Genomic DNA, 23815 nt, shown 5'->3' on the forward strand with positions numbered 1-23815 from the left:
TAACTGAATGCATAACTTTATTAAATAAATGCTTTGTCATGAGAAAAGACAAAGATCAAAGAGTAACATAAATTATAAGTTGAATAAATAGTATACAGCAATCTTCACTTTTTAATAAAATGTGAGATTTTTTTTTTAAGTACAAAATGCTAAACAGAGCATTAAGCTCTTCTTCCATTGTCAGTTTTTCACAAACTGCTTTTTTTTTTCCCACCAGTAAGATTATGAGTATTTCTTGTTTACTGGAAAAAAAAACAAACAAAACAACAAAACCAAAACGAAACAACAGAGCTACCGTATGTATGTAAAGCTATAAAAAGCTACCGTAAAATGTGTAGTGAGTATTGCTTAAAGATAAAAACCAGGCAGGAAACTCGGAATCTGGTGTGTTTTAACAACTGTGTTACAACGGTGGGTAACGTGCGTGGTGACGTCTGTCCCGGTGGCAGTGGCGGTGGCTGGTGGGGCTGGGGAGGGGGCCACAGCAGGCAGGGCTCCTAGCCAGGGCCAGGACAGCGGTCTGGAAGCGAGGTGAACTGACAGTTCTTTAAATATACAATGCTCCATTTGGGGGAAAAAAAAATCAACAATGACAACAAAACAAAACAAAAAAAAAAGAAAACTAAACCAACAGCAAAGAATTTTCATGGGGAAGGCGGAGAAAAGGGGAAGGGGGGAGACAGCGGAGAAATAGTGCAAAATGCTCTTGTACTAGTGGTTTTCGAAGTCCACTGCAGTACAGACAAGGGGTAGCCCAGCCACTGAGCGCCGCTCCCTGGGCAGATGTGGTGGAAGGGCTGTCCTGAGCCATCCTTGTCCTCTCCTTCCCAGCTCGCATCCTAGATACCAACATGGGCTCAGCACAAATATCGTAGCCAGAGACCCCTGAGACCTCATGACCCACCGATGCACAAATTGCTAGCATCTCCTGGTGCCTCAACCCTCCCCAGCTTCCAAATCTGCCCCTTCTGGTTCTCTCATCCTAAATGCAGAGGGGTGCTGCTGGGTGCTGAGGATGGGAGCACCTCATCACTGCCACCCCAGAGGGTGACCAAGCCCTCCTGAAGTCACTCTCAATCCCAGCCCAACCCAGGCTCTAACCCCGGTCCTAAATATTAGTGCAGCCTGTAAACAGCCTCGTCCTGCTGGGGATCCTTAAGGGAGTGAGCAGCTGGGGGGGGTCACCTGGTGCCCCATCCTGGGAGCCGAGGTGATCTGGGGGGTGAGGGTGGTGCACCCCAAATGTCCATCATCCTTTCCCTCAGGTTCATGGGGACAGGACGGGCAGTGCCATCCCAGCATGGGGTGTGCACAGGTGAGGGAGGCAGTGTGGGATGGATTTTGGTACTCTGGGCTCCCAGGGCCACATAGACTTGCTTGGTAGTGAGAGGACGGAGCATCGCCCTGTGTCCCTTCCCAGTATCTGTGGTGACCTCATTGTAACACCACCGTGGGGCCCTGTGAGCTAACCCTCACCCTGCAAAAGCATCCTCGCCAAAAGGCAAGGTCCATGGGGGTCTGATGCCCTTCCCATCCCATCCTGGGGGCACGTCTCCTTTCTCTGCAGCCAAAGGCTTTCAAGTTTTGGGAAATTAAACAAAAAATAAAACCAAACAAACAAACAAACAACAACAACAAAAAAAAAAAGCAAGAAAGAGGAAGAGAGAAGGAAGGAAGGGTCCTGGGAAAGGTGGTACTGGCCTATGACAGTCAGGAGGTTTTGCACAGGGATCAGCAAGTGGACAGTGTCAACAATGGTGTCCAGTGGCCCTTGGGGTTAGAACAAGCTCCTCCTCCTCCTGCTGTCTTCACCCCATTCTTCACTCCACTTGCACCCCAGCATTAATCCACCACTCTGGTTAAACCAATCCTGCTCCATCAGCCCTGCAGAGCCTGGAGGGGTCCCTCTCTCAGCCCCCACCTTGCTCCCCTCCAACAACACGGAATTACCCCACTCCAACAGGCTTTTTTCAGGGGCACATCTACACTGGTAGCACACTTCCTTCTTTTCAACATGGGAAGGTGCTTTGTCCCCAGGACAAAATGTGTTCTGCTGGGTCTCCGTGGAAGTCCATAGGCAAAACTCGCCCCCACTGTCACTTGGAGGGAAATAACCACAGGTGTCCAGTCCTGCCCTCCATCAGGGTAACGTTTTGGTGGGGAGCCCACGGGATGCTTAGGGGAATAATGTCATCTCAGGAGAGGCTATGAGGGCTCCCAACCCGTGATAGCAAGAAGCCTTCACCAGAACCCCTTTGTCCCATCCCCATTGGTGGGGCCCCAGTGGTGCTGTGGACCTCCATTTTTCTCTGCCCAGGTCCAGGAAGCTGAAAGGGATATGGGGGTTCAGGAACCTTCCACCTGAGATCAGCTGTGTCCTTTGGCCAGTGCTGGCTGCCACCTCCAGCCGTGGTAGTAGGATGTGGTTCCCAGCGGGTGTGTTTCCCCACCACAGCACCCAGACCCCACGGCTCCGTTTCCTTTCTTTCCTTCCATTCGCTGCAGGATCTCCTCCAAGCACCAACATCGTGGAGACCCTTGTCAGGGATAAGCAAGAGGCGAGAGTCCCAAAATCAAATGCAAATGTTAAAAACAACAAATGAATTAGGAAGGCAGCCGAGGGCTGTCCCAGCATGCCCAAGGCAGTGGGTCTCCACGGTGCAGTGGCTGCTGTCACTCAACAAGAAGCTGGGCCCCAGGTTAAAGGCAAGGGCCCATCACAGGATCTTACTGCAGGGTCCTGGGAATCAGCTGTGGCAACATGAGCAGTATCCTCAATGCAAAAGGATGGCGTTTTCCTACCCACGGGAAAGCTATAAACCAGCCTTAACAAAAAAACCAAGATGAAGAAAAGTGGAGGTTTGGGGTTTTTTCCCCCTGGAGCAAACCACATTTTCGGCTGTGTAAAAAAAAGAAAAAAAAAAAAAAAAAAAAAAAAAATCTCCATAGTTGGTCGTCTTCGTGGTGGCAAAAGGTGGTGAAGAGGTTTGGCCCTGATTCCCCTGTCCCCATGTAGGGATACTTCAGTCTGAGCAATGATGCAGTTCTCAGTGTTGATGAGGCCCTGATTCCACAGGCACCGATGCTCCTCCATAACTCTGCTTCTGTGCTTAATCCAGCAGGTCATTATTTGTTTTTGGGAGGGGCAGCATATCCCCCAATTGCGTATTACATTGAAACCTCCAGATTTCAAGGTGAAGCGTTGCAAGGAGGGAAAGCCACATCAGTGCACACACAAGAGCACGCAGGTGATGAACACTTTCCCACTTGGATGGACAAAGGTCAGTCCTGCTTGTCCAAGGAAATTTCTGACCTTCCAATCAAGATGAACTGGACAGGGGAGACTGTATTTCCTTTTGTGATAGTTTTTTTTTTTTTTTTTTTTAAGTCCACAGATACTTTCTGGGGGTATTTGTGCTGTTGCAGGATCTGTGTTTCCCTCCCCAGCTTATCTCCAGACACAAAGTGAACAGTCCCATGTCTCCTCCCTTGCTGAAATCTGTCTGGATTGGGGCAGTCATTTGAGACGGAAATCAACTCAAGTGAGTCCCAGCAACATGGGGAGGACACTCTGGAGGACTGCAAGGGGAACGCTGGTGGCCACAAGATTTTCTCTCAAGACCCTTCAGAAATCATCTAGCTAACATGAAAAAAATATAAAAATAAAAATGAACCTGCCCAAAACCCGTACTGGAGAATCAGCAACTTGGAGAGCTTCCTACATCAGGGTGACCTCTGCTTGTGGCAGAGGGGTGCAGGCAGCATTGGGGAGAGGTGCAGGATGGCAGAGTGGCCATGGCTGGTTTGTCTCTGGCTCTATCCTTTCCTTGCTGAGTCCTTGTTGTCAAAAGGCTGTTGTAGATTCCGAGTCCTCAGTTTCTTCAGGGTTTATTTTTCTCTCTTCTCTTTTTTCCTTTTCTCTTCTTTCTTTTATCTTCTTTTCTCTTTTCTTCTCTTTTTTAATTTTCTTTTTTCTTTTCTCTTTTTTCTTTCTTTTCTCTCTTTTTACATTTCCTTTCCTTACTTCTCTCCTTTCTTTCTTTTTTTCTCTCTTTCCCTTTCTGTTTTTTTCATTTTTCTTCCTCTGTCTTTTTTCTTTTCCTTTCTTTTTTCGTCTTACATGAGATGAAAGGAATCGGAGTCCCGGGGCGTGGGGAGGTGCGGAGGGGAGGGTGGAAGGGAGTCTGGATAGATAGTGATGGGGCAGAGGGAGGGGATGTGGCTTCACTCCACATTGCTGCTGTCGAACGCGTGGCACTGCAGGTCTCCGCTCAGGAAGTCAGTCCCCGGCAGCTTCATGCCATACTTGTCCACACACCAACACAACCCACGCTTCCGGCCCCGGGAGGGCTTGCACTGGGGAGACACCCAAGGGCAGAGATCAGAAGCTAGCCACCAGACGCTGTGTGGCTCCCTCCCTGGGGATCAGGCCTCGGCCCTTTCACACCTGCGATGCAATCCCCATGGTAGGATCTGGCTCCTGCTCTCTGCTTTCAGCACATCCCTGTCTCTGCTGCTACCCCAGCCTCAGGTTCTCTGACTTTTCCCCCTCCCTCACCAGCTCCTTCAGGATGCTTGCTTCAGGCCAGATGGTACTTGGAGCCATCAGCAAGGCCACCCACCACCAAATGTGTCTGGAGATGCTTGCAGCAACACCCAGACCAAACCAGCAAAGGAAAAACCTCCATCCTTCCCACCCAGGGCAGTGGCAGAGAAAAGTCTTCCTGGGTGGGGAACATCTTACCTGCTTCCTCTTGTAGAAGCCCTTGCGGTCACAGTTGGGGAGGTGGACAGCACGGGGGACCATCCGCTGGCTACTCTTCAGCTCCTGCAGGGACGCCTCCATGTGCCTGCGGCACGGGCCCTGCACGCAGGGAGATCAAATGTGAGAAGGGGAGCACCTCACTGAACCTTCCAGCTGCAAAAGCCCCCAGGTCCTCCCCACTAGTACCCATTTCCCAGGGGTAAAAGCCCTCCGCAGTCACCTTCCCACGGGAGCCTCGTGGAGGGAAGGTGAAGGCACCCACCAGCTCAAACTCCTGCCGGAGCTCGGGGATGACAACACGAGGGTGAGCCGTGTTCTCAGCCATGCCCACGAACTTTGCCAGGGTCAGCTTCTTCCGGCGGTCCTTCTTCAGGGCTTCAGCCTTGAGCTCAGAGAGGCGCCCGTGCTTGGGCCGGTAGGCCTTGGGCGGGTAGGTCTCCTCTGTCATCTCCGATGTGGTCGGCTCCTCATGCTCCCGGGACTCCCGTTCTGCAAGGGATGGGGTACCAAAACTGTCATGTCTCCGTGAGATGAGTGGGGCTTGCTTTTGCACAGAGACCCTCCTGCCCAACCCCAGAGGAGATCTTTGGACCTGGCAGGATGAAAACAAATAACCGAAGGAATCCCTTTCCCAGCTGCCGCCTACAGCCCTGGCTTTATCCCACTGTGTGGGCCTTCCCAAGGTTTTTGTGTGACCTCTGAGCTTGGGACAGGAAGGTGTCTAGAGAGCATGGAGGAGTCAGAGAGCGAGGATGCATTTCTACATACAAGGGCCATCATTGTTTTTGTGGAAAAAGACCAGTATGAGGGTCATCCTACCTCCAGGGTCAGGTGACACATAAATGAGGCAGAGAAGCCCCTGTTTATCCATGCTGAGAGGATTAAGTGACAAGTTCATACTTCACCCTGCCTTAAGAAGGCAAGAGCAACAAGCCAGGAATGCTTGAAGATGATACAATTCCAAAGCCAAGGTCAATCACACAGCACAGCCACCATGTGGCTGGGCAGACATTTCAGCAGTGATACCAAAGATGTGGCTGACAAGTGCTGGGATCTCCAGGGTCCTCAGCTTGCAGCTCCACTCATGGGATCAAACCAGCTCCCATCTACTGGCACACACCCAGCAGCCAGCAAAGCCAAGGGTAACACTGCCAAGTAATGCTGCCTGACTGCCACCAATAGCAATCAGGCAGCATTACTTCTACATCAATGCTGTCAGACTGATGGTACTGACAGCAAAGGGGGACCATGTTTAGGTTCTGTCCATGGCACCCATCCTCCTGTAGACCCTCCAGCACAACCTCTGCTGGCAGGATGCAGTCAGGAGCCCAGAGCAGTTATATATAGGAGCAAGCTGGTGACAGTCTAAACTTAGATGACTTGTGACATTTAGTACAACCACCAGAGTGAAAAAGGGTTATTTCTCAACTAAATTTGAATATAGTTTAAAGGTCCTGAGGTTCCTGGTCTCCTGACCCCTGGGTCCCCAGCTGCCTGGTGTTGATGACAAGTCTGTGCTGGGACCAGCAAGTGACCATGAGGAAACTCACTGTAGCAGAAGGAAAGCATCAGAGTAGCTGAAATCTGTCCCTGAACAGCATCTCTTGCAATTTCTATGCCAGTGAACCCAGATCATCCCCTCCTACAGGAGGGAAAAAGGCTCAGGATTAAAAGAAAAGCAGATATACGCCCCCAACAAGAGCCCACATGCAGCACCAGGAGGGACAAAGGTGAAGAGGGTGCCACTGCTGCCCAGGGATGCCTGAGGATGCCCAGTGGGGGGGACAGATGAGATGATTAGTGGCAGATGGCAGTGCCAGACTGTCACACACACCTCTTCTGGGGGGTTTGGAGGTAACTGAGTGTCACTGGGTCACTGGATGCCCAAGCCAACCACAGGTAAAAGTCTCCTATTCCTCTTTGCCGAGGGGACCTTGCACTCTCCCAGTAAAAAATTGAAAGTTTCTCATGGCCACTTATTTATTAAAGTGGCCCTTTGTTTGTTCTGTTTCCACAAGAACAGCACTGGATGAGCATCCCCAACTTTACACCCTAACTGCCAAGAGCAACGTAAACAATCCCCTGCACCATCCCCAGGACTTATGTGGCTCCCCAGGATGGGATAATTTTGCCATTTTGCCCCATGATGCTTATATGCTTGGGTTTTTATTCCTTGCTGCAGGACTCAACTGCCTGCACAGATCAGGGCTCCTCTACTCTAAGAGGATGACAGACAGGGGATAGAGAAGAAACTGAGTAAACTGGAAACTACTCCCCAGATAATAAAACAATACAAGGTGCAGCTGAAGTTCATCCTTTGCCTCAAAAGATATTCTGGCAACTCAAGGTCTGAAAGAAGAACAGAGGCATCTGCAGTGACTAAGCCCTTCTTAAAGCAGTGAAACATACAGTGTTCTGTCCCAGGAATCCCCTCTAGCACCCACATCCAGGGCTGAAGAAGGTGCTGCCAGAGTACCTCCCTGGGCTGCCCTACAGTAACAAAAGGGAAGTTTCACATTGGTGCTGGCAACACCCCAGTAACACAGGAGAGGCACAACTCATTACCCCCGCAATAAGTGAGGCACAGCTTCCTAGGGCAATCCTAACAAATAAAAACAAGTAACAAATAAAGGATACAAGGCAGTGAGGATTCAGTCAGAAAAACAGTACAGGGTGTCCAGTCTCCAGAACTCAGCATGCAATGGGTGTCTGCAGCAGCTCAGACTTCTCGCATGGTCAGCAGCTTTACCCTCTTGCAAGCACCTTATCCCTCCTCTCCCTGCAAGCTGCCAGCAAGCCAGAGTGAGCTGGGGACTGATGTGGAGTTCTTTCAGCAAGGATAGATGGGAGCCACAGGAGCCCTGTGCTCCCTCTCTTGCACAGCACAACTGATGTGCACTAAAAGCTGCCCAGACCTGAACCCAAGTCTGGTGCTTTCTGCAGGGTTGAAAAAGCACCTAGAACTGACCCCCTCTGCTCTCCCTGGCAGGCATGTGTTCCCCCTGAAGTGGCAACATATGCTTGGGATGTCATACAACGGTTAGAAATTATAGGACTCCTTCATCTGTGACTCAGCAGTGGTGTCTAGTTTGGGTCTTTATATCCCAGTGATAAGTCCTTGGATGCCTTGAAGAGATTTTCTTCCATCCCTTTCTTCCATCCTCTTATGTTTTTTATAGCCTACTTTCCTTCAACAACAAGGCTGATGCAACCCCTTCTTCTAACAAGCCAATTTTGACAAACTGAAGGGCAGAGGTCTCTGACAGAAACTCCAGACAAGCTCTGGGCAGCTGGTGAGGGGCCTTCCCAGTGCCAAGAGGAGAGGGAAAGGCAGAGCCAGTGCACACAGCACCCATGCAGCCCCTCCCTTCTCTTCCTGGCTGGCCCATCCACCTAAACCTGCAGCTGCCCACTGCTGCCAGACCAGACACTCACATCAGCATCCCCTGAGCTCTTGCGCCCACCTGCCCATCCTCACCCACCAGCTCATTCATTACCCTCTGTCTGCCCCCAGGCTGGCTCATGGCAGGCAGCATTTGGCACTGCTGTGCCTCCATGCCTGAGGAGATGCTGGCAGAAGCAACGTCCAGTTTCACCAAATGAGCCCCACTTGTCTTGAAGATTCAGGAAGGAGTTCAGGCTGGAGTCCCTCCTCCCTCACTGTCAGGTTCTGGCCTGCCACACAGCCCCTTCCCACCTACTCCCATCTGCCGGCCAGCCTGGTGGCCACCTGCAGAGGCAGAGCTGCCTGTGTGGGGACACAAGGCATGGGCAAAGCACATGGCATCCCTGTGGGCTTAGGGCATGGGCAGGAAGGCCCTACTCACGGTGTCCCCAGATGACAGACAGTGGGAAACAGAAGTGGGTGGCTTACACAGCTCCATTCCTTCTCCCCACAACTCAGGAGGGGATCACCTCCCACTAGAGGTCCCAAGCTTACTGGCACAGAAAAATGATACAAAAGAATGACATTGCTAGCTAGCCAAGCTGAGGATGCCTGGCTAGCTTGGAGGTGACACATGGGCTGTAGCCACCTCAAAGGGATGTTGACCCTACAGCCAAGGCAGGAGACTGAACTCAACTCAGAGCCACTCCATGGCTTCATGTCTAGTTTGATCCACTGTTGCCCAGGGAAAGAGGGGCAAACATCTGGAAAGTCTCTTGTCCCAGGCCAGGCCAAAAGGACTGTGCTGTTGATGAGTCCTGGGATGCAGAAAATCACACGGACAGCAGAGCATGGGCTGTCCTATGCCCTGGGCTGAGGCACAGTGTCTTCTCCCCACTCCAGGCTAGCCAGAGGAAACTCCCTAAACAGGAACCGTTTCTAACTGTTCCCTGCAGAAGGAAAGGGGAGTAGCAAAATACCAGGCACTGTTTCTGGGAAGCCACAAATTGCTCCTGTCTGGCTAGATACCACCCAGAGCAGACTACACATCATTATGCCCTGCATCAAAACCCAGCCTGGCACTCCTGTGCTTCAGATGCTTTGGACCCATGTGACCCATAAGGTGGTGGGTGCACTCACATGTGGTAGCAGAGTGTGTGGGAACACTGCATCCCTGCCTGCTGACATTACAGAGTAGAACACAAAACTTTCCAAATGGCTGGGAGGTTCAAATTTTTGTAACACATTTGCACTGGTTGCTGGCAGAAAGGATCTATTGACCACTGCTCCTAATGAACCGTGCTCGTTACAGCCACAGCCCACTGCTAGAGGACTTGCTGTCCTGTTCAACACCACCCCCGAAAGCCACCGAAGAAGTACATGCACAACCACAGCACAACCCTGCTAAACAGCTCTCTTGATTATTACCATGATCATTATTATTTACAGCACAGGCACTAACATAATACACCACTTAAGCAGAAAGGTGGGAATCTCAGTTAAACCTCTAGCACAGGAACAACACAAATGTCACTCGTGGAGACTTTGAGAATTTGTCCAGTTCTTCCTCTGCCCCAAACTCAGCCATCTCTGTCTGTTCAGAGGTGCTCATTGCATATAGGGCTTATACAGGAATTCCATTCTTAGGTAGCTGGCTGGAAAAAACCCTGAGTATTTTCCCCAGCTGCCCTTCCCATTTGTTGCCCACTCTGGAGGTGGGGACATGCTCTACCTACACCAGAACTTCCTGTTACTGGCAGGCAAATTTGTCCCTGACCTGGACTTGCACCTGTGGCCATGATGGGAAAATAAAAATTTCTCCTTCCTGGTCAGCACACAGAGACAGCCACTGTGTTTGCATTCTCAAGATGCAGGCAGGGAAGGGATAAATGCAGGCAGGGAAGAGCTGCAAAGAGAGGAGAGTCATCTCATCTTGCGCCCTTTGGCAGCTGGAGAGTTCAACTGAGCAAAAGCATTCCTGAGCTCCCCAGAGGCCACCAGACTCAGCCCAGGCAGAATCCCAGGAGCTTTCACCCGCCTAATGAAGAACAGCTCGCTTGCATTCCTGTCCCAGGCACAGCCCCCAGCGTGGTGGTGACCGGCCCCCAGCCCAGCTGGGGTGGTCAGTGGAGCGGCCAGGCGCTGTGCCTGTGCTGGGGTCACTGCTGAGACCACCGCCCTGGTGAGGTCAGGCAGTGAGCTCAGGCAGCCGCCCAGCCCAAGGCCATCTGGCACCCACTGGAGGCAGAGCAGCCAGGGCTGAGGATGGATGCTGCAGCCAGTTCCTCCACTAGCCCAGGGTGTTGTCTGCTGGAGAGCCAGCTGCAATGTGCCTTGGACTTTGAACGAACTTTTGTGCTTTGGTGGGGTCTTGGCATCAAGCCGGTGCAGTCTGTCTGGCAGGGACTGGCGAGGGAGCATGCTGGTAATGCTTGCAGGTGATGAGAGGCTCGGAGGAGACACCACACACCAAGAAAGACAGAATAACAGCAGACCTGCTGGGACTGCCACCCCACAAGTCTCAGCAATGTGCAACAGACACTTAAATCTATGCCACATAACACCCAAATGCTAACACTAAGGTGTTCTGGATGGCCAAACTCCATCTGTAAGTCATTTGCAGAGATGCTGCACCCTCCACATTGTGATCAGCCCCATCATCTGGCTTGGGTTATGATTTTAGGGTGGAACAAAAGTCCAGTCTCCTCTTCTGTGACTCCAGTGATCACACTTAGGCCTCCAAAGGTCTGAAGTTAAGAAAAGTAACTCCCACCACCTCTTCAGTCTTGGTCCCCTTGAAGCCTGTGATGTAGTTCCCTTGGGCCAAGCTGTTTTACAGACACAGGAGCAGTAGTAAGAGAACACAGACCCTGTTTCATTCCCTGGGAATTAGGAACTTCAATATCTGCCAAAGCCAGTAAAACACTTTTGTGATTTGCAGAGTGTGGAAGGAAGTCTTTAGCAGTCAAAGCACTGTGAAGTGCTCCCAGAAACACCCACTCTGCCCCACCACACCCAGTCACCTACCAAAGACAGATGATCAGAATCCAATCAGTCCATGGCTCAAAAGCCACAAAAGCTTTTGGAAGAGGAGCTCCAGGGTATTCCAGTATCCTATACCCCTGTGACAAGATGGTGGAAGTTGATGAGACCTCACTCCCTTGTTCCACTGAGACACCTTTTAAGGGAAGGATATGGATCAGTAAGGCCAAACTCAGAGAAGAGATGGAAAAGCATTCAGAGAGCTGGCTTGGAAGGCTAGGACTTATCTCCATTTCATTAAGCCAAGAGCCAGCAGGATGCTTGGGAACAGCTCAAGAATACCTGAAGAGCCTCAGAGAACAAGCACTGATGGCAGAAGGATGTGCTATCCCGTGGCTTTTTTTTTTTTTTTTTTTTTTTTAAAGTAACTGTTTAGGCTTTGCTGAACTAGCCTGGAAGACCAGCTCTTTCTCAGGTGATTAATGTCTCCTCAGCAGAAACCTGTGGATACAGATTCTGCTGTATCAGCCAGTGCTCACCTGCAGAGCGTGAATATCAGGTGCTTGGGCTGCCCCCAGGTTCACACAGGATTCATGGGAAAGGGAGATCATCATCCTGATGACCTCTGTGTCCTCATACAGAGCTGGATGGGGGAGAAATGCAGCTCAGCATGTGGGAAAGGAGCTCTCAAGGGAACCAGCTCATGTTTTGGGCTGCTCTGGAAGTGCAGGACCTATCTGTAGGAGCGGATCTCTGGGTCAGCATGACTTCGCAGTGCCAGCAAATGCCACGGAGGTGGGAGAGGTACAGCTATGGGAACTGGAAGCTTAAGGCAGGATCATTGTTGCTATGTGCGCATGGTACTTTCCTGAGTTACCCTTCTTTACTGTAGTCACAAAATAAAACTCTCTGAGAGTAACTCTGTAGAGCAAAGAGAAAAGCAGGTTTGGACAGGGGGAGCTTCATGATTGAAGCTCCTTCCCTCCACATTGCTAGCTGTTAGTTCAGCAGTCTCCAAGCACCCATGCTGTGCTGGAAGAGCCAAGCTTGGCACCAGCTGGTGGGCTAGACTGGTGCTGCCTTGAGATGAAACAATAAAGACTGTGGCTGAACAGGTGTTGTCTTTGTCTCTTTCCAAGGACTTCCCAAGTCTGTTTACAATCAGTTCTCCATGCAGGTGTGGGAGTTTGCAATGCACGCACAAGACACACCAAGACCCAGTGATGGTCTGAGTCAACAGGCAGCATAGCCAGAGACTCTGGGTTCTCATGACAATGACTTCTGTCCAAGAGAGAGCCCAAAATGTCTAACCAATAAAAGAACTGGGAAACTTTCCAGAGTTTCACCCTCCAGTAAGATGATGAGCAAATGTCCTTCCATTTCAATTAAATGATGCTGATGTGCACCATCTTGCAAAATTGCAGACACTCTGTTGCTAGATAGCTGCTTTTATCAGCCTGACATTTCCTGAACAAAGTTATCTTCCAGAGAAATGAACAGGCAAGTGGAGGGGAAGGAAGTATTGCAGGACTAGATTTATATCAAGAAGCTCCTGTTGCTGATGCACTGGTGATAGGAAGATAAAACGTATTTCCCTCACATCATCTGGAGACTGCAGATGTTCACCATTCCATATGTTGAAACTGCAGAAGAAGCTGAGAGCTGAATTATGACCCACAGAAATCTAAATAAATCATCTTTCAATATCAGAGTGACCAAGACATATTCTTCCTTCCTGGAAAGGATGAAGTAATTCAGACTTTCTTAGTCTTGCATCTTTTCCAGTAAAGCCACCCGAGCAGCAGATTTCATTGGCTGCAATAAAGAAGGCAAAACCCATACCAAGCTGCCAAGAAAATAAGAGCAGGAAAGATTAAAAAAGAAAAAGAGGAGACTGCATGAGTGTCTGGCTAACTAAGGGTGAGAAAAATCTGGTTTAACTCCTGCAGGAGTTAAAGGAGTGAATTCAGGGCATCACTGAATTGTTTACCAGCAGTTTCACCATGGGGCTTATTTGTGACAAAAAGATGAGAACACACATGCTTTAAGGTTTTCTGAATGAAAGCAAAAGGTTGTTTGATCATCTGACCACCTGAGATGACTTGGAAAAAATCTTCCTGTGCCCCCAGAAATGAAGGAGGTGTGATGTGTGCATCAACTGTCATTATTGCATGAAAAAGAAGCAGGCAGGGGGACTTTTTGGATGCAGGTAGCTCAACATCAGCAGTGGAGGAAGTGTAACTAGGGAGAAGGAATAAGTAATTTGCCCTCCTGGACTGCGTGGGGCTTATCTTCAAAACTCAGGTGAAGAGTGGTATCAATATACATGAGACATCAAGAAATCTGGACTTAAAAGCAGGTGCTGCCAGGATGCTTGCCCCTTGCTCACCACAAAGAGACAGGAAAAGGCCCATCAAGGTGGAGTGTGGAGATGCACCTGAGTGAGGTGTTAGACAAAAACTGTTACAACACCAAAAGTATTTCAGGTGTGCAGCTGTGATTGCAAGTTCCAGCCTAGCCTGGATTAACTTCCAGGCCTTCAGCCTCACTTTCACAGTTTTGCCTTAAACCAGATGGAAAAGCTGTGTGAGATCATCATTGCTCATCTCTGTGTCAGCACCAGATGACACATCATCACATGTACCGTCCATCCTGACTATTACCACCTCTGAGGGATGAAATTTCCAACCTCTGCCCTCAGGACTCCTTTCTTAATGGCTCCTTCTCTCAGAAAGCCTTTGCCTGCAATAGGCCTAGATGTTATTTAATCTCTCAGTCCACCTAAGTAGGACCACAAAAAAGTACCAGAAGCTTGACATTCACACTCAGACAATATTGATAAGGAGAAATTTGCCCAAGCTTGATCCTAAGGGATGACTCTTGCCTCTCTTAGCCATTTTCCACCATGTACTACTGCATACAGTAGCCATTTATTTTGGTCCAACACAATGCAAAGATGCTTTTGAATGTTAAAAAATCCCCATGGGTCTCTTAATTGACAAAAGGGTATAGACCTCTCTTTTGGGGTCTGAAATTCCATGAAAGACAACTGACCACCCCTTGCCACAGATCTAGAGCCTTTCTGGAATGATAAAATCCTTGTTGCACTTTGTTGTTTCTCCTGCAACCTCAGGCCACTGCTGCTTTTACAAAACCAAATAACTGGCCACTGAAATGGTTATGAAATGATGCAGTAAAATTTCACCCACATCTACTATTTCATCTGGAAAGAAGGACAATCAAGTAAGATCAATGTCTGTATGTCACTTTGTATTTAGATAAAATATCTTAAGACATGTAATAATATCTGAAGACATATATAGCTGTGGCAGCACCACAATTTACTGTTGGACAGGTATAGGTATAAGACAATTCTTCTGCAATTCTTCCCTAGTAATACTTTTCTTTTCCAGCCTGTTCTTTAAATTAGGAAGTGAAAACCAGGTTCCATAGTTTTCACTGGCTTAATTACAGATTTTCATCATTAGTCTAACACATAACATCTGATTTCTTAAGCATGAATAATAAATGGCTCTGTTGATTTAATTGTCCTCTGATGAATCCCATCTGTATTTGGAAAAATAAAATATTTCTACTGTTTTTCTACAAAAAAGAATTATGAATATTAGCCAACTTTGCCCCCAAAGTTACCTTTAAGAAACATTCCTTCTTCTGTTTAGCTAGGCAATCATTTCCCTAAGTATCTGTCAGGATTACTTTCTTGCCCTTAAATAGCAACCAGACAAGTCATCTCCATCAACATAACAATTATCTCCATCATCAAGCCAGCTGTGTCCATCCAACAAGCAAACAAACCAAACTCCAACAACAGCCCTCCAGGCTCAAAGCTGCAAAGAGCTCTCCAGCTCTACCAGAGCTTTGGCCCCACAGTTCCTCGAGGACTGAGGCAGCTGGTTCCCACTGAGGGGAGAGGTGCCCAAAAGCCTTTGATTCTTTGGCCCTAGAGGAAAGGTGCTCAGCATCCTGCAGGATCAAGGTCTGCCAGGCTAACAGGGAACAGTGTGCCAGTTTGCTGGGCGAGATATTGACCCCCCCATTCCCACATTCTGCATGGAAGAGACAGTACCACCGGGGTGGAGTTACAATGAAAAATGATGGGAATATCAGAGGGGTCTGGAGAATAAGGGCAATAGTGAGAGCAAGGCCTTCTGCATGTGCCCACAAGAAATGCCCACTGACTTCACAAGGATAAATTTAACATGCCTTCTCAAAGTTTAATCTGTTGACCAGAGTCTCTCTCTCACACTTGTCCTGGAAACATCATAGACAGAAGACTTATCAAAACATACTGAGAAATGGTTTCCTTGAGAGCAAATTTGCTCACAGCAAATCACCAAGAGTCCCAAATTTCTGCAAACACATTATGCTGGCTCCTGCTGAGATAAACTTCAAGCAGTGGATTGACATGAACACTAAGGGGTCCTCTCAGATCACTAGCATCAAAGAGCCACCTCAAAAACAACATCTTGCTGAGAGTTGCCTTGGCTACACAGCTGAAGGAACACAGTGTCTTGTAGGGGTTGGGTGTTAAGGGGATGGGGGATGTCACCAGATATGATGGGACCCTTCCAGGATGACCTGAGGCATGAACCATGAACTGTGCCCACTGATCTTAAATGGGCAGCCCCAGGATCCAGGAGTGCTGGTACAACTGTTCCCCCACTCTATGTCCTTGCTCTGTGTATCAGGCTGGGGAGACCCAGTGTGGAGGCTCATGCTCACTGGACCCAGTGGGCCAGGTCTGCGGGGATTCCAGCATAGGGGGTCAGATATCCCTCTCCTTCTCACCAGCAGGGCCTCCTCATACTTTTGGCTATTCCAGTCCTGGTGATAAACACATAATATCTACTTTTTCCCTGCAAAAAGCTTCCTTATAAACAGGAGGTGGTTATCAGGCTGGCTGCCAGTAAGTTCACACAGGCCAAAGATGATATTTGGATCATCTCTGACCTCTGCATGCATCATGTCTTTGGGTCCTGTAGCTTCCTCTGCTTGGTGCTGGAGGCTGTTTCACCTGCCCTCAGTTGCTGCCTTTCAGCAAATGTGCCATCTTTTCCCAATTCAGTTCTTCTTTCACACCTTCCTGAAGGCCAGTTGTTGCTGCCTGGGCATGGAGAAGTTTGCAGAGACCTCAGTGCCCCTGGAACCATCTCCTTCCACCTATGACACCAGGGACCACTGCCCTGGCAGGTGGACCGGCTGTCCTTTGCAAGTCGCAACTTCACACCTTCGCTGGGAAGAATTTGCTTGTTTGACATGGGAAAATTTGCCCTCAAGAAATCTCTCAGTGTATTATCTTAGTCTAGCCAGAAAACACAAGCCACCTCCAAACAGAGGGGGTGAGTTTGGATCCACACAGCTGGCTGAGAGGAGGCTAGATCTTGCATCTATCTCCTTCCTCACCTCCCATTGTTTGATATGCTCACCTGGTGCATCTCATTTCTGAGCCCTCAGTGGGAGGACAGGATAGGCTGATCTGTATGCCAGTATCTGATCTTCATGGCAAAATATGATGTGCCAGTCATAACCAGAACCCCTGCATCTAAGAGAGGTTTGTGTGAGCTGCCTGGAAACCATTCTGCCTCCAGAGACAAGAATGCTCTGTGTGTGTGCTTGCACACATTAAATGTTTATGCAGGCGTGTGTGGGCGTGTGAACACGGGTACGTGTGTGCATATGCTCACACGCATATCTTCCCTGTGCATATTAATCCTGCAGCCCACATCGAGGGGCAGGTGTGTTCCAGCCATATTCTCCACTTACATCTGGCCTTGAATTTGCACTACTAAGTGCTTGGGTAAAAAAAAAAAAAAAAAAAGACAAAAAAAGGGGTGGGGGGTGGGGTGGGGAGCAGGATTTGCTGTGCTACGGGTGCTTTTATCTGCCCTGTGAGTTAGCACAGGGAAACAAGCTACAACTGTTCTTAGCGGCTCACCCAGCTGAGAGGAGGACGGCAAGCCCGGAGGGGGTGAGGTTTTCGCCACCCTTCCCAGGCTGCTGCCAGGTTTTCAGTTTGCATGGAGAGTTTAGGGAAACGCTGCTGCTGCAGCAGCTCCCGCAAGTGCTCCTGCATCTGCGCCGCGCTGGGCCCGGGCCGAGCAGCGCTCGCAGCCGTCGTTAGGAGGAAGCAGAGCACCGCGCTCCGTGCGCGGCAGCGCCGGGTGCCGCCTCTCCTCCTCTTCCTCCCCCTCTCCCCCGACACGTGTGACAAACTAAGCGACAGGAGACACTGGGGGATGTCTTGAAGCTGGCGCAGAAGGCACCCAGTCTTTCCTGCCCCCTTTTGTCAAGCCTGAGGGGGCACCCCGCAGTGAAGCAAACGCTTCCAGTCGCACATGACTGTGCTCAAGTCACTGACGCGCCAAAGCCGCGACGATCATCTGGCCTCAGGATGCTGCGGCTGCTGCTGCTGCTTTAGTATGACACAAGGAGGCACAATGGCCTCCTCCAGCATCCCTCCAGTTTGCAGAGGCTCCTGTTTGAGACCAGCCTCTGCTCTCCGCCGTGGTGGTGCAAGCTCTGGAGGGGCTCCCTGCACTGACCTGGAGTGGGTCCAGGGCTGTGTGGAAGCTCGGGGCCAGCTCTATCACTCATGCACGCACGCACAGAGCCACGTCTTTTCTCCGGTGAACTCTGCTGGCACTCGGCAGGAATTTCATTTGGATCAACTACTTAATATTCTCTCTCCTTCCTTAGAAACCAGGCTGCTGAAAAATCCTTCCAGCCAAGGCCCCTCCTTTCCTGTTTGAACCACCCCATCCCTTCCTCCCCCGTACACACACACACCACAGAAACCCAGCTCTCTTGCTGGCACCTGATGGATTTCACTCTCTCTCTATTTTTTAAAAAAATATATTGTTATTGAAACTCCAGATCAAAAGAAAAATGGAGATTTTCCTGTTTTGTGTCTGAGGTTTTGCAGGCCTGTTGATACTAGCTTTCACCTTGACAGCTCGGAGCTGCTTTGCACAATGGACCTGCTGCTCACACCAGCCGGGTCCCTCCCCGAGTGACATGTGCGCAAGCCAGCGCATCCCGAGCACCCTGCTCCCATGACCCCTGCCCTCACCCTCACCCCGGAGCTCGGCATGGAGCTGCCCACCTGCCTCTCCACATCCCCTTTGCTCACCCTTGAAGCCCCGCATCCCCAAATGCAGAGCAGGCGAATACAGGAAGGGGGAATGGGGTGGGGGAAAATATGTTGGGGAGCGTCAAAGGACATCACCAAACACAAGCTGCAGGAAATCTGGGCTCAGCAGCACTCCTCCTCCTCCACCTTTCAGCTGACGCTGCAAAGATGATTTTCTTAGGGCTAATTCTGCAAACCCTCCCCTTTCCCCTCCTGGTTATCGTTGGCTCACGGTTTCATAAGGAAACTTGCCAAGTCTTGCTCGCTTTCTAGAAAGAGAGCAGGAATGAGAGTGAAGGAAATATTTGACAACCTTTGTTTTTCCATGAGCGTTCTTAGGGCAGCAGGCTCCAATCTGTGCCCTCCGCTCCCTGGTGCTCAGCCTGACCTTGCTGTCTCAGCAGGAGGAAATCTGGCAGGAGCACAGGGGAGAAAAATGGAAAGACATGGTATATTTCAAAGGAAACCTAAACAAAACAGAGAAAACCCAGAATCCTGCAGCCTGTGCCATAAATGAAGCTCATTCATGTTTTTTTTAACCAGGAACAGTCAATTGCAGACGTGATGTTTGGCTTTCAGTAAAGGACAGTGTCTGACTGTTGTGGGAGGAAGGACTACAGGGACCATCCTGTCATACCTACATATCCATCTACTTAAAACAAGTCCTGCTAAGGCTCTTTAATCCCACACTTGCTTTCATTTCAGACAAAACCTCTGAACAAACCAAGAGGACATTCTGCTCATTATCTCTAGCATTCCTCAGTACCACTGCCCAGAACACATATGAAGAAACTGAGGCATGCTACCTGCAAGCATCTTGTCCCCAGGCAAGACATCTGCTCTGCAGGAGAGCTAAGCCTGGCCTCCCAGGCTCTGGCTCTTGCAGTGCTGCTCAATGCATTTCTGCCTTGTCCATAAGGAGCAAAGCATCTGCAATTTTTAACTTGGCCAGCACGAGGGTAGAAATAGATAGAAATGCAGTTTGATCTAGTCCTCACCACTGTCACATAGTTTATTTTGCAGAGTGCTGATTTTTTCTCAGCAGTTCACAGCTCAGGGCCAATTTTGGTCATTGATAGATGGGAGGGCCAGGCCAGCTTCCCCAGTGCACGGTCCCTGTGCTGCTGGCCAAACTGGCAGAGGCCAGAAAGTTCAAGTCAAACTTAATTTCTTTTCTTGCCCTGTTGCTTAGAAACATGCCTATGAAAATATACTTTGTTCTCACACACTACCAGTCGAATGCCAAGTGACTTTTTTTTCCCCCCTCTCCCATCCTCAGGAATTCCTGATTTATTTTTTATTTCTATTTGCAATTGCATAAATCTCAAGAGGAGCCTGCTGGTCTCCTGCGGCTCCTTGCAGCAGCCTTTCCAATCCAGGCTGATCTGCTGTCTGTGAACAAAACCTGTCGAAAAGAGGCCCCTGCGGCACTTGGGGAGTCCAAACTGGAAGCACAGGTAGTGCCACGGGGTTGGTTTGCACGACAAACCTGCCACCGCTTTCCTGTCCCTCTCCTTGTTCATTCAATGGGTGTTGAATCCCAAGAAAATCAAAAGCAGCAGAATTACAAGGGCCCTGGCTAAACTTTTCACACAAAGCACCTGCTAAAGGATCAGTTTCCTTGGGAAGTGCAAGGCAGGTGAAACGGAAGGATATTCATGCTGGCAGCCAAGCGCCAAAGCTTTTTCAGGTGCCTGTAATGGGGCACCCTCAGCACAGGGATGGGCCCTGCTGTCCTGCTGGGCTTCAGCTGCATGGCTTTGCCTTCCAGACCACAGTGCCTGCCCCTGGCCACGCACACACACGTGCAGAGTAAATAAACACCAGGATGACGCACTCCGGGATACTTGGCCTATCTCTGCTGACAGTGGTTACTGCCCAGCTTCCTGGGCTCCCCAGCAGGAATGTGGCTCCTGGCCTCACTCTCTGCTCCCTGTGCAGGTCAGCTCCCAACCCTCGTATCTTACAGCTGCACTTCAAAAAAAACCAAGCTCAGCTTTGCTGTTTCTAGCTGATTAAAGGGAGTTTGGACATCTGATGTCATTCAAGGGAAGGGCGAAGTTATTACACACAGAATTTGGTTTTGCTCTGAAGGATGGTGCGTAGCAACGCAACCACTGCCTGCAAGCAGCAAAGGGGAAAAATAATAAAAGCATCACAATTTATTAGGTGCTAGAAAGGAGAAACGGATTCCCATAGCATGGGTATAAGCAGATGCTTGCTAACAAGTAGAAATGACTGTTTCATGGACCAAAAAAAGTGAGGGTTTCTGGTTGGTTTTTTTGCCAAGTGGTCTCCTGGACATGCAGACACCCTCCCTACCTCCCCTTCACACTGTGGCAGAAATACAGATGTATTTGGAGGAATACAGGGAATCTGTCCTCACATGAGCTACAGGATCCAGAAATGGGATTGAAATGAGAGTCAAAATGAAGGAGTGCTTTCTTTCATGCTTTTGTGACGTGCAAGGTACAAACATTTCAGAAGCTTGGCCTTGCACTGGTGCTGCCATGCTTGCCTTCATGCTTGTTTTTAACCTGTTCTTGCCCGTTATTAGCCACACCACCATTATTTCTTGCAAACGCATATCTTGTCCCTAATGCACCTGCTCTCTTCATCTCCCTAAGCTAAAGCCCATTGCCCAACAAAGATGTCCAGCAGCTGGCAGACAGAAAGAGCAGGCTGTAGTGATTCCAAGGAGGAAGTGTGAGGCAGAGCAACAAACCTGGGGGTGGCTGAGGACTTTGGGAATAGGCTGCTGTTTGAAAGGACATGCCCTGCTCTCCTCTGTACTTCAATCTGCAGAGATCAGCTTGGGCCCCAGAGGATATAGTGATAGAAAGTTGTCAAGGAGAGGGTTGAAGACAGGGATGCAGGAAAGATGTAAAGAATGCAACTGGAGAAGGCTGGGGATGCAGTTGTGACTAAAAGGGTGCATCTGGGAAGTGGGGAAAGAAAACCCTTCCACTGGAGATGGGACAATCAAGAGGCCATGATGGAAGGCAGGGTGGGGGCTGTGAGATGATGCAACAGGAGGTTTGACCAGAGCACAGATGGAAAGAAGGATGGGAAAAGTGGCAGGGGGCATGGAAGAACAGCTAGGGGGATGGAAAAGTACCCACAAAGATGGAAAAGCAACTGTGGGTGTGGGTGGAAGAACATGTAGAAAGATGTGAAAGTAGCTGGAAAGGTGGAAAAGCAATGGGGGGGGGGGGGCGGTGAAAGAGCAGCAGGAGAAGTGGTAGTGGTGGAGAAGCAGATAGAAATTATGGAAAAGCAACTGGGGGCTTGGAAAAGTTGGTCGTGAAGGGGGTGGGGAGGAGAGAGAATGGGGAAATAGCTAGAAAGATGGAACAACTGCCAGGGTGTGCAATTGTGTGAGAGAAAGAGAAAAGTCAGGCCGAAAAGGCAGAAAAGTAGCCACAAAGATGGAAAAGCAGCTGGTGGTGGTGCAGGGGAATGGAAGAGCCGGGAAGGCGAAAAAGCACACGGCAGGGAGGAGGGGGAGGGGGGGTGGAAAACCGGGCGGAAAGATGGAAAAGTAGCCGGGAAGGCGGCAAAGTAAGTGGGAGCATGGAAAAGCACCTGGGAAGATGGAAAAGCAGCCGGCGGGATGGGAAAGCAGCGGCGGGGGCAGGGAAGAGCAGCCAGTGGGAGGGAGCAGAAAAGCAAGCGGAAAGATGGAAAGGGAGCCGGAAAGACGGAAAAGCAAGCGGAGGGTCATGGAAGAGCACCCGGAACGAGGGAAAACGCAGCCGGGAGCTGGCGGTGGGGTGGAAAAAGGAGGCGGAAAGATGGAAAAGGAGCCGGCAAGGCGGATAAGCATCCGGGAGAGCTGCGGATGGAGGATCGGGGTCACTCACCGGCCTTGGCTTGCTCGCGGTAGCTCTTCTCGCTGAGGCAGACGGCGGTGCCGTGGAGCAGGGCGTGCAGCGGCTTCTCCTCGCCCTGGCGCGGGAGGCAGCGCAGCCCGCGGGCGCAGCGCTCGGTGTAGACGCCGCAGGGCTGCCCGGCGGGCAGGGCGCAGGTGAGGCAGCAGCCGCAGCCCGGCTCCTTCACCAGCTCGCAGCCCAGCGGCGACGGCGGGCAGAGCGACAGCGCCTTGGCATCGCAGGGCTCGCACTGCACGAAGGAGCCCAGGCACCGCGACAGCCCCGGGCAGGCGCCCAGCAGCACCAGGAGCCGCAGCAGCATCGCGGCGGGGATGCTGCGGGACGGGGCACGGGGGGCTGCCGGGAGCGGGCGGCGCTGGCTTTCCGCTTGCCCCTTCGGGGGGCCAAAAAAAAAAAAAAAAAGGAAATTAAAAGAAAAAATTAAAGATTTTTAAAAAATAAAATTCAAAAAGGAAAGCGCAGCCCCTGCTTGCAGGCGCCCCACTCTGGGGGTTATTCTCGGGGTGCGAGACCCTCCTGCTTTTCTTTTGGCGTTGGGAGAGGGGGGACGTCTAGATTGCCTTTTTTTCCTGTCTTTATTTTCTCCCCTCCGTTTCTCTTTTCAGCTTTTTCTCGCCTCGAAAGGGGGAGTTCGCACCGCGATCCGCGGGAGCGCAAAAAAGAGGGAGGGAAGGAGGGGGGAAAGGGAGCGAAGCCTGCAGGGGTTGCACAGCCTACAGGTTGCAGGGGGAGGCGTGGGGGAGCAGGGGTGTTTGGGGAGGTGGGACGAAGATTTCACACACTCGCTCACTCACACGCACACACACACACACACACACTCTTCCCAAAGGGCTGGGAGGAGGCAGGTTAGGAAGGGAGCAAAGTTCCTTGAAAACCAGTGTCCTGCTAATAATGCATCAAAGCAGTCAAGAGGAGAATAAAAAAAAAAAAAAAAAAGAAAAAAAAAAGAAAACGCAGGAGAAGGAAGAGGGGATGCAAAGCTCCCTTCCTCTCTCTCTTCTTCTGCAGGAGGAAAAGTCTCTCCCGACGCAGCGAGCTGCTGGGAAGCTTGGTATGAAGCAAAGTTGTGTTTCGATCGGCTCTGTTCAACTCTCCCGCTTTCCTCTTCCAAGATTTGCAAAGAAAAAAAAAAAGACCAAAAGATTAAAAAAAAAAAAAAGTTTTCTGCAAAGTTGGAGTGTTTTGTTGCAAAGTCGGCAGAGGAGCGGTAAAAAATCAGGGGGAAAGGAAAAAAAGAGGAAAAAAAAATCCACTTTGTAGATCTCCCAACACTTTTCCCCTGGAGAAGTTTCTAAAGAGACTGAATACTGCAGAACAGGCTGTCTTTTAAATAGACTGCCTCTGGCTGCCTGCCAGCCCCTCGCTGCAATTTGAGATCCCAATGACACCTCAGCTTGACTAGGTGCCAGCAGCGAGGGCCCTATCAGTGCGCGCTCGGGCCGTGGGGGTGGGGTGCGCAGCTCCTGACTTCTGGGCTTCAAACCCCGGGCAGTGATCAAGGATAATATTATGAGGAGAGACAAGGGAGGAGGAGGGGGAAGGGGAAGCCGAAGACTGGAAGGGGGGTGGGGGGGTGGGGGGAAAGTTCAGATCTTCACAGTTTAAAAAAAAAAAAAAAAAAAATCAAAAAAAAAACCCAG

At 50.2% G+C, this 23815-nt stretch overlaps 1 protein-coding gene across 1 annotated transcript; it reads right to left on the minus strand.

The window, feature by feature from the left end:
- On the minus strand, positions 1-23485 carry IGFBP5 (insulin like growth factor binding protein 5). Its single transcript, XM_038142406.1, has 4 exons — positions 22146-23485; positions 5028-5254; positions 4745-4864; positions 1-4356 (listed from the first exon to the last, which is right to left on the minus strand). Exons 1-4 carry the CDS (start codon positions 22474-22476, stop codon positions 4225-4227), a joined length of 810 nt encoding a protein of 269 aa, XP_037998334.1. The 5' UTR covers positions 22477-23485; the 3' UTR covers positions 1-4224.
- Positions 23486-23815: the final 330 nt, after the last annotated feature.

The sequence above is a fragment of the Motacilla alba genome, chromosome 7 (genome assembly GCF_015832195.1).
Source record: "Motacilla alba alba isolate MOTALB_02 chromosome 7, Motacilla_alba_V1.0_pri, whole genome shotgun sequence".
Taxonomy (NCBI): domain Eukaryota; kingdom Metazoa; phylum Chordata; class Aves; order Passeriformes; family Motacillidae; genus Motacilla; species Motacilla alba.

Excerpts from the sequence above, each read along its gene's own strand:
- IGFBP5 (XM_038142406.1), bottom strand. The coding sequence starts at position 22,476 with ATGCTGCTGCGGCTCCTGGTGCTGCTGGGCGCCTGCCCGGGGCTGTCG. Across the intron at positions 5,255-22,145 it reads CCGCGAGCAAGCCAAGGCCG|AACGGGAGTCCCGGGAGCAT; the intron begins GTGAGTGACCCC and ends CATCCCTTGCAG. Across the intron at positions 4,357-4,744 it reads GCTTCTACAAGAGGAAGCAG|TGCAAGCCCTCCCGGGGCCG; the intron begins GTAAGATGTTCC and ends GTGTCTCCCCAG.